At 50.0% G+C, this 10,582-nt stretch overlaps 1 protein-coding gene across 1 annotated transcript in view; it reads left to right on the forward strand.

Moving 5' to 3' along the window:
- The window catches only part of WNT3 (Wnt family member 3), a 48,651-nt gene extending 42,034 nt beyond the window's left edge, over nt 1–6,617 (forward strand). Inside the window, exons 3-5 of the mRNA XM_006910157.2 lie at nt 1,480–1,745; nt 2,444–2,931; nt 6,278–6,617. Of these exons, the coding sequence (XP_006910219.1) occupies nt 1,480–1,745; nt 2,444–2,923 (746 nt within the window). The 3' untranslated portion in view covers nt 2,924–2,931; nt 6,278–6,617. The remainder of the gene's footprint in view (nt 1–1,479; nt 1,746–2,443; nt 2,932–6,277) is intronic.
- The last annotated feature ends 3,965 nt before the right edge of the window (nt 6,618–10,582 follow it).

The following is a 10,582-nucleotide window of genomic DNA, read 5'->3' on the forward strand; positions in this document are numbered from 1 at the left end:
TACTGTCTTGATCGGAAAATGAGTGTTAGAAGAATAACTACCTTGGAGCATAGATGCAAGGAGTACATAAAGCAGCAAAATGCTTGGCATATCATCAGTGCTCAAATGAATGTTAACTACTATTATTATTGCAAATGAGAGAAGCTTATCAAAATTACAGTATATGGAATCTTTATTTTGCATCAATCAAAGCATATTCACGTTCTCATTTTAGAGCACCAGTAAGAATAGGATAAGACATTATTTGGACAATAGTCATTATTGTAGTGTCTAATAAGTAAAATGTAGTAAATAACAGGGCTCCACCGCGCCGGCCGCCCCGCCCCGCGCTCCCCTCCCGTCTGCTCGGGACAGAAGGACGGTTCCCTCCACTGCAGGTGTCCCACGAGGGCGCTGGGGCCTCTGAAAGAGTCAACAATGGCTACCAGGGGTTACCAGACTCCCTTGTCTGCCAAACTTCCATTTCCCGCAGCACTCAGGACAGGAGCCCTGGCTTCTAGGCAAGCCCGACGTGTTGCCACCTGCGTGGCCTTGGACAGGTCACCACCCTGTTCTGGGTCCCTCACCAGTAAGGCGAGAGATCGTGGGACTGCAGGCCTCTAGGCCTTTGCCTCTAACCGTCTGTAGAATGGACCTATTAGACTTCCTGCCTCTGGGGTTAAGAGGATTAAATGGGATAAAGCACACGGAGGGCAGAATCTGGTGCCTACCCAGCACCCAAAGGTAGTTATAATGAGGTGTGTGTGGGGGGGGAGACTCCTGGGAATCTTTCCTTTTTCTTCGCTGGACCCTGGGGCAGAACCAGGGGAACTGCCCTATGTCCCTCTCCTCCCAGGGGAACTTGGTCTTCCCAGTCCCAAACCTTAGCCTTGTCTGGGTGGACAGAAGAATGGGAAGGGAGGATGCTGGCTACCACCTTCCTGGTTAGGAACTCTGCTGCCAGAAGGAAGTTGTTCTCATTCTATGAAGAGGGTAACTGAGGCTCAGAAAAGGGGTTTGCCCAGGTGCATCCAGGTGGGGGGGTGGAAGGACTTGAGCAGGTTTAGGCTGTAGGTTCCCAGGCCTTCCTCCCCACAGACCTCTGGCTGTCAGGACCGGGAAGGCTCAGGCCTGTGCTGGGGTCTCTGGAGTTTGGGAAGGTGGAGGGCAGGGGTGCCTGGGCCAGGACAGAGCACACCACCTTATCTCTTTCACAATCTGCCAGAGCTGTCCTTAACAGGCTGTGTTCTGCCAGCTGTTAAGGCGCTGGGTTAAACAGCGGCCCTGGGTTTCGATTTGCTCATCCATAAAGTGGGGACGCCCGCCTTAAAGTGGGACATCCAGGAGTTGGGCCAGCCGAAGAGGGTCTGAAGGGAGTCTGGGTTCCTCCCTCTTCCCTCGGGGCTGGTGAGCCCTCCTTCCAGGATGGGAAGATTGAGGCAGGGCGGGCGCGTTTCCAGGACCTTGTCTGAGCAATATCTCCCCACTCCCTCCCTGCAGCCACCCGCGAATCGGCCTTCGTTCACGCCATCGCCTCTGCTGGCGTGGCCTTCGCAGTCACACGCTCCTGTGCCGAGGGCACCTCCACCATCTGCGGCTGCGATTCGCATCATAAGGGGCCGCCCGGCGAGGGCTGGAAGTGGGGCGGATGTAGTGAGGACGCCGACTTCGGGGTGCTCGTGTCCCGGGAGTTTGCGGACGCGCGGGAGAACAGGCCAGATGCGCGCTCAGCCATGAACAAGCACAACAATGAGGCAGGCCGCACGGTGAGCCACTGCCGCCCTCGCCGCAACCCTGCCCGGGGCCCTTCCTGACCCTGTCCCGGACTCTCCTGGGCTGGCCTTGCCCTTGCCCCTGCCCCGCCTTGCGCCTTCCAGCCGTCCTTGTGCCTCCCGGGCTTCCTGCTGTCCTCTTTCCCCTGGGCCAGGCTTGGCCCGCATCCCCACCCGTACCCCACAGTCACTCCTTCTGGTCACCCTCCTTTCTCCTTGGACTGTACCCGGGTCTTGCCTGCCGCGTATGCGTCAGCCTGCGAGCCAGTGCGGGCCCCATAGAGCAGGTACCAGGCAGCCCATCCTGTGAGCTCCTACAGGACTGTGAAGTCCCATGGGCCTGGCTTTGAATTCAGACTCCACTCCTTCCTATGGTTGTTTGACTTAGCGCGAATCGCTTAAGCTCCCGCGCTCAGTTTCTCCATCTGTTGAACGTGGATAACAATCCCTATTTGCTATGGCTTTGAGAAGTGGATGTGATTTCTGCCAATGCTTGGAGTGTGAAGGGGAGGGGAACAGTGGTCAGCATTCTTTTGGTCCATGCCTCTGTCCCCCCATCGGTTCTCATCCTGGCCCAGTGTAGGAATAGAGAAGGCTCTAGGGATGGGGGTGGGCAGAGGCGGAGCCGGAGGGTCTAGGTGTGTTCCCAGGTGGGATCAGTCTGGGGGCCAGCTGCTACTCCTCTTCCCCAGACCATCCTGGACCACATGCACCTCAAGTGCAAGTGTCACGGGCTGTCGGGCAGCTGCGAGGTGAAGACTTGCTGGTGGGCCCAGCCCGACTTCCGTGCCATCGGTGACTTCCTCAAGGACAAGTACGACAGCGCCTCTGAGATGGTGGTGGAGAAGCACCGTGAGTCCCGCGGCTGGGTGGAGACGCTCCGTGCCAAGTACGCCCTCTTCAAGCCACCCACCGAGAGGGACCTGGTCTACTATGAGAACTCCCCCAACTTTTGCGAGCCCAACCCTGAGACGGGCTCCTTTGGCACCAGGGACCGGACTTGCAATGTCACCTCCCACGGCATCGATGGCTGTGACCTGCTCTGCTGCGGCCGCGGCCACAACACGAGGACGGAGAAGCGGAAGGAGAAATGCCACTGCATCTTCCACTGGTGCTGCTATGTGAGCTGCCAGGAGTGCATCCGCATCTACGACGTGCACACCTGCAAGTAGGGAGCCAGGTAGGGTGGCGGGGTGGGGAAGCTGGGGGGCCTTGGTGCAGGGAACTGGGTTTGCCCATCTCTTCCTGATGACTCCATTCTATGTCTGAGCAACCCAAGAGGCAAGTTCCCACAGCCAAACTAGGAAGCCAGGATTTCCCAAGCTTAGGTGGGAATAGTCCTTGGTAGGCTATACAGAGCACAGGTAATAACCCAGTGTATGCATATGAGGCTGCAAGCAAGTGATGAAAATTCTTGTCCAAGTCAGTCAGTTATGAGCCAGGTCACATTTTTGCACAGCCGCTTGTTCTCATTTTTGAGCATCTGTGGAGCCAGAGGGACACTGTGGGGTTGGAGGCTGGGGCACCTTACTTCTGGTCCCAACTTTGCGCCTAACTTCTTGTTCTTTCAATTCTCTGGGCCTCAGTTTTCTTGTTGTAAAATAAAGGGGTTAAAATATTTGAAACCGTAGGCTGAAAAGTCTCTTCTACCCCTGGAGCAGAGTCATTGTGCATCCATCTAGAACTTAGAGGACAAGTTTTTGAACAAGCATAAATCCTACCAACCTCAAGGAGGTGGGTGGGGGGAAGCGGTGTATAAGCCCATATCCTGACAGATCTGAAGCTTGGGTGGAGTGGGGTGCACTCTCACTGAGTTTATGGATGGTGATGGGGAGGAGGAAGGAGTCAAGTTCAGAGTGATGGTGATGAGTAATCAAGGGATCAAAGGCTGGTGGATTATGTTGCCAAGCTTCCCAGAGGTGGCCAGCGTGGGAGACACTGTACCTGGCTCTCAGATCCAAAGGTCTCCAGGATAGGTCAAAATTGACGTGGTTCTAGGGTGGTCCTAGTCTTGAAGGTGGAAGGTTTCTGAGGCCCATGTGCCCTTTCTCCCTTTTCTCTGCCCTAAGAGGGAGCCTGACATACAGAGGCATGAACCTTGGTGCAGCTTCCACCACTTACCAACCATGAGACCCAGACAAGATGGTCTTCGCACACTTGTCTCCTCATCTGTCATCCTCCCTAGAGATGCTGTGAGAAACAAAGGAAAAAGCACTGAGGACAGTGCTTGGTTCATGGCAAAAGACTTGCTTGCCTGGGTCACTGGCTGGGGCTGTGTTGGGGAGAGCAGCCCACTGGGTCATGCAGTTCTACACAGGGCACCTTGGAGCTGGGGCGCACGTCTGTGCTGTACGGGGGTGGGGGTGAACCTGACATCACGGGCAGAGTTCTGGTTGAGGGGTGCCTCACCCAGCCCATCTGGGGAGCCCCTCTGTGTAGCTTGTTAGATCCCAGCAGGGACAGAGTCTAGGAATGCAGGAGGAGGCACCACCTTTCCTGGTGTCTGAATAAAAGCAGTGTGGTGAGTAGAAAGAGGACGAGGTGGTTCCCACCCCGCCGCTTACCAGCCGTGGGACCCTGAAGCCCAGTTTCCTCATCTGTGCAGAGGTGGTGGTGGTACTGGGAACCTGGCAGAATTTTTATGAGGCTTAAGTGAGCCAACAGTTGTACATGCTTGTCTGAATGTAGTACTAACAGAAAGTGTGATAAATGCCATCAGGGAGCTGTGACGTGAGACAGTCGTGGTGCAGTGAAATGGTGTCCTCGCTTGGGCAGTTTCATTTACTAACTTTTAAAATGTTATAAGAAAAGTCAGCAAATGAGAAGAAGCTCACCGGCTCATTATGGGCTGATGAGTTGGAAGGAATGTTTGAAAGTACAGTGGCCACCTTCCTCTGATGTCCACTGTGGCCAGAGACAACGGTGTCCCCACTTACCAGCAGGACATGGCTCTGACCATTCTGAGAGGGGCTGTGGGGGAACCAGAGTTCTAGAACACTCACAGCGGGCAGAGGGCCATGCGTCTAGCCTGCCCATTGCACAGATAGGGACACTGAGCCCAGAAAGCCCTTATGTGAGTCCTACAGAGGCCCCATCAGTGGCTCTGAGGGGACCTAGGGTATCGCAGCCCTCATCTCCCCATTTCTGAAATAGAATCGTGTTTTTCCAGTCTCACGGAAAGTGCTACACAGACGTGGTTTCAAGACGCCACGAGGCCCTCGCTCTGGGACATGTGGAGAATTTGCTCCCATGGGGTGCCCTTTTGGTAAATACGCAACTTGTTGAGTGATTTTGGGCAAGATGTTTTGCCTCTCCGAGCCCTAGTTTCCTCATTTGCAAATTGGGGATAGGTAAGGACCATGTCCCTTGCAGGGACTGGAGGCTGTGACACCAAGGGCCCTGGCACAGGGTTCAGGTGCTTTTGAGGAGGGAGTAAAGATTCCTGGGCCGGACTGATCCCCAAGGGCGACTTTGCCGCAGGCATGCTGCTTGGTCCGTGGCCACAGGCTGTCCTTTCATCTACACTGACATGCTGCAGGCAAAATGAGAACTCTCGAGACAGGCTGGCAGGGACCACATGGGGCAGAGCCTCTAGCATTTCTCTTGGCGACCCTGGGTGCCTCAACAGCCAAGGTAGGAGAGAGAAGGGAGCCGCAGGGCAGGACACTGAGGGCAGGAAGGAGCCCCCGTTAAAATGGCTTTATGCCACAGGAAGGCCAGACTCTGGCCCTTTCTTCCATCACCCGTAGCTTTTGTCCAGTGTCTCAGACTAACCACTGATTTCCTACTGTACAAATATCAGGTTTGTTCTTTATTCAGATGTTAGGAGCACCCTATGCTGCAAAGGGCTCTGAACGAGAGTCAGGTGGCCTGGCTGACCCTGGATGCTGGGTCTGTCACTAATTTGTTGTGAGACTTTGGACATGTCCCTTGAATCGTGCCGAGTGTGTTTCTGCCCCTGTGAGACCGTCTTACAAGGGCCCTGTCAGCCCCCGAGGAGCAAAGGTTGATTAGGAATGTCCAGAAAGCCTGGGCTGCAAATCCTTTGAGATGCAAATATATACAATGAATAAAATATACAAACACACTGGTGTCCCATGTTTGGACAGCTCGTTATGAAACGATCCGGTATGACACAAAAACACAGGGCCCAGGAGTCTGCTGAGCTGCCAGGTTCCTCCCAGTCTCTATACAAAAGGGATTCCTTCATTAGTGCAGTTACCTGCTACTGTGCTTCCTGTCACCCGCACCCTCAGCTAGAAGGTGGGGGAGGTGAAGTTTGGACCACTCACCCCAGTCTGTGGACACTAAAGCTCTACTGTTCCTGCGGAACCACAAGCCCTTCCTCAGTGATGGACCCTAAGTATAGGAAGGGGCATGGAAAAGCCACTCGAATTTCCTCCCCAATACCTCCAAGTACCAAAGAAACATTGAGATCTGTCAGCAGCCTCTGATCTTTGCACCCTTATGGGTGGTCTCCCTGGGAAAGCAATTACATTTCTAATTCTTCTTCTTTATTTCCAAAGGGCATTGGGAACGGGTGAAGTGTGTGGCTGGGCAGATTCACTGAAGTCCTGTGGAGAGCAGTACCTAAGCCAGGCTCGGCTCTCAGCATCAGACAGCAAGGAATCCAGACTGTTGCCAGATGCACGTGTGGTAAATTACCTGGACCCAACCCGCCTGCTGACTGGGAGGCCTCCCTCCCTCTCTCTCATCTTAAGTTTCTCACCCTACGCTGGATGGTGTGTGGTTTTTAAAGAAGGGGCTTTCTTTTTAGTTCTCTGGGGTCTGATAGAACAGACCCGAGGCTTATCTTTGCACATGTTAAAGAAAATAAAAATGGAAAAAAATTTCTACTTCAACAGATCAGGCTGGGCTAATGTGAGCTCTTTGCCTGGTGGTTAAGACATCAGCACGGGCAAGATTCTATCTCCAAACTGCTTCTCGTGGTGACATTCCAAGATGCCTGTGAGGCGGGAGTTATGAAGTAGGACAAACCCCTGCAGCCTCCTTTTCTCTATCTATTCCCATTCAAACCTGATACACTTTCACGTCCTGATAAAAGCCATAGGTTTAGCTAGGATAAAGTGGTTGGGAGGCCCAAGGCAATTGTTAAGTAGGGTTTTGAGTTTTGAAGGTCTAGGAGTTCTAGGTGACCTGGTAAGCTGTTTGAAGAGCAGCTAAGTGTTCTTCTCAGCCTCCTTTTCTCTGTAACCCTGTTCTGTATGAGAGGCTCTTGTGAACTGCAGTCAGATCTCACAATCTTTTTCTACCATCTGCAGTTTCCACCATTAATGCAGTACTTTTTTTGTTTTTTGTTTTTGTAGTGGACGTTGTAAATAGGTTATGTATGGGGGAGGGGCCAAAACTTCTCCAGCCCAAATAGCTTCTTATAGAAATGAGTGGTATCTTTGGAAGGGGCCATTCAATCCCTCCCAGCCCTGCTCACCTGCAGATTCTCCATCAAAACAAAGCTAGGTAGCGCAGGTGGGCTCTAGGTCACCTTAGTATAAATTAGACAAAAGGTCAGTGAGAGAGTAGCAATCTGTTTCAGAAATTCCCATTTTGAGACTAGTAGATGGGGGATGTTAAAAATCGATTCCTCTGTTCCTCTCCAGTAAGGGCCTGTCTTCCTGCATCCTTCTCTTGCTTGTTCTGTGTAAGTAAACTGAAATGTGGAGTTCCTTGACACAGATCTTCCGGCCTCACCTGCATGCTGATAGCATCAGTCCATGCAGTTACCGAGGATCAGGATTAGGTGTTCAAAGGGGGACAAGCAGTCACCTGCTCCCTCGGGAAAAGCACCTCACAGCTGCGTTCTCCTTGATCCACACTGGTCCTCTAGAGTGTCCTACTGGAAGCTAGCAAACGGAGGCAAACGGATTTGACGGTGTGAACCAATCCAACAACTCTGTCTTAAGGAGAATCAGAAAGAGATACAGCGGGGGTAGAGAACAGAACAAAATTTTCCCTTCCTTTTCTCCCTTCCCTCGCTGGTCTCCCTAACTCTGACTTAAGATCCTGGGTCAAGCGATCTTCCTGCTTGCTCAGGCAGGTTTGCCAAGACGGTCATCTAGAAGCCATGCCTGCCCTCTTGAATCTGCTAGCAACGAGCCCTGCTAAAGATCCACATCCCCGCCATAGAATCTGAAATGCCCCTCCTCATCTCTCCTTAGACGGAAAAGTTTTAAATCACATCAACCGGATAATGCTTGCTTTATGTGAGAATTATTTCAGCAGAATGGATACAAATTTTCAAAACAGTCTTTTCATATCTATGTATTCTATATTAAAAGTGATAAAGTCATGTTTCTGGGGGCGTATTCAAGTAGCTGACAAGTAATTATTTAGTCTGTGCTGCCGAAGCGAGCGCAAGTAATTATTTAATAATAGTACATTGAGTGCATTGTAATCATTCTCGCCGTAGTCAGGTAATAGTATCCAATGGAAATTTCCTACCAACCTGCTGTATCCAAAGTTTTGTAAAAAGTTGTAGAAGTTGTTGATCTTTTTGATTTTATATTCAAAAAGTCTCTTTTTATAAATATTATTTATTATACAATGTATATACCTTTGAGTTAACTAAGATTATATATTATATAAATATATATATATATTTGGAGAAAATATATTTCATCATGCAGTTTTTTTCTGTTAAGTCATTAAAGAGAAGGTAAACAAACTTAAAATGGATACATTGTACAATGTGTGGAGTTTCCAGATTAATGCTCAGCAGGTCGAGAATCCCAGGTTCCGAGTGTGGTAGCCGCTACTTTCACTCTTAAATTAGTGGCCCAAATTAAGGTCGTTTCCTCTGTTCTCTAAACCAGATCATCTGAGACGTCACGGGCAGGAGGTCTGATCTACTCTAGGACTTTCTTACAGGCTTACTTTGTTCTAAATCAACTTCTAACAAAGGATTTCCAGTTTTAGAAATAAGTGACATAGGCAGTAATTCATTCCTAGGCTCCAGCACTCCCGATACACGAATTAATGTCACTGACACTCAGAGATGTGGCTACAGGCCAACAGACATCGATGCTGACCACTGACTTAATCCCTTCCTCAACTCCACTTACTGGGAAAATAGGATTTGCTCTACTGAAAATGAAACTTGACTGGAAATGGCTCTCCCCTGCTCGCTCCACTTGAGAGCTGAGCTGCAGAAGGGGTAGGTTGGCTGGGAAGAATAAACGGTGTGTCCCGAGCTCTGGGATGTCTAGAACAAGTGTCACATGAGGTTGTAGACTGGTCTGGGCAGAAAGGACCCGCCAGTGGGCATGCTCTGGGGACAGGAATTCTCCCCTTGGACTGCTGCTTCGGAAGGGCTCGCCTGAAGCTCACAAGTAATGCCTTCTCAACAGTGAGATGCTGTTAACTCAGTGTTATGACAACAGACATAAAGCGTCTCCAGACCTACCCATAAATTGTCATCTTTGGTTTATTTGGCACAGAGAAAATGTTTTCTTTTTCTTGCTTTCTCCTGATTTACCTCTATTAGAAACAAATCTTATTCATCTCATTTCATAGACCAAGAAAAAAACAAAAAACCAAAAATAAAGCGGTCCACCTTGTGCCATGCGGATGGACTGCTTGTGCTCCATTCAGACCTCTAGTCTTAGGTTACAAATGGCTACTAGAAGCTCGTGAACTTTATTTTGCCCATGACGTGTCTTTACTTAGTCCCTGAAAAGCTTAAACCACAAAAACGGTTGTTTCAGCTGCGCAATCACTCGGACATGGAAAGTATACAGGTCTAGCTCCTGCAGTGTCACACATCTTGTATTTCTTTTACATGAAGCTAATGCTCATCTATCCCAGCATTCTGGGTACTTTTTTTTAACCTATAAGATGGCCGAATATTTAAATGGTTCCCACTAATACTTACCAAGGCCATCTGTAATCCCGATTAATCATATGCTATAAATAAAGAGAATACAGTTTATAGCAGTGCTTGAACATTTAGTTCCTCCATAAGCATATTAGTGAATATCTAAAAACAGGAGTTAAAAAAAAAAAATCCAAAAGAAAGAAGAGAGACAATATACCAAGAAGATCTCTTGCAAAGCGGCATTATTTTATGAAGAAAGGGAAGGAAAGTGTGTGAGAGAGCTCGAGGATGAGGATGAAATGCGAATAAAGGAAAGAGGGTAAGGAAAAGGCAGAGCGATGCGCGGGGAGAAGCGGTGGTGAGATGCTGCTGGGTGTATCCGGCGACGGTGTCCAGTGATTCAACGCCACCCTTGGGCCTCTGGACATGTACGCGCGTGGCTGATGCACACGCACCAAACGATGGCTGCTGCACAGTCAGCTTTTCTCCTAGCTTAACAGAGAACTTTCTAAGAGGCAAAAAAAAAATTATCTAACCATTAATCTTAAACTCCCAAATGAGTGGGGCGAAGTCAGATGTGTGGAGACTATAGGCTGGGACAGTTTCAAACATGAATCCTTGCAAATTCGATCTTCCCTACTCGGGAATCCTGCCCATCACAGGCGCCACTATCTCCTGCATCTTCATGCTGTGGTGTCCATACACACACCCTCCACGGGCCCAGCTCCAAGGCCCGGTCTCGGCACTGCTTGCCAGCTGATGAGAAACTTCAGATCATTTTGCAATAACTTCTGAAATTTACATGCTTTTTTGAACTCTCATACACACCTTTCCCCGTCACTGCTTTGAATCAGAGGCTTATGGATCAAGTTGCCAGGCAAGGAAAATGAAATCTTGCCTTTACCTTCTGTGTTTGGGCTGGGTTGGCTGTTTAGAGCTGACTCAATGCTTCCATAAGTCTGTTTACTGGGATTTGATTATGATACACACCTGAATCTGT

The sequence above is a fragment of the Pteropus alecto genome, unplaced genomic scaffold (assembly GCF_000325575.1).
Source record: "Pteropus alecto unplaced genomic scaffold, ASM32557v1 scaffold313, whole genome shotgun sequence".
NCBI classification, from domain to species: domain Eukaryota; kingdom Metazoa; phylum Chordata; class Mammalia; order Chiroptera; family Pteropodidae; genus Pteropus; species Pteropus alecto.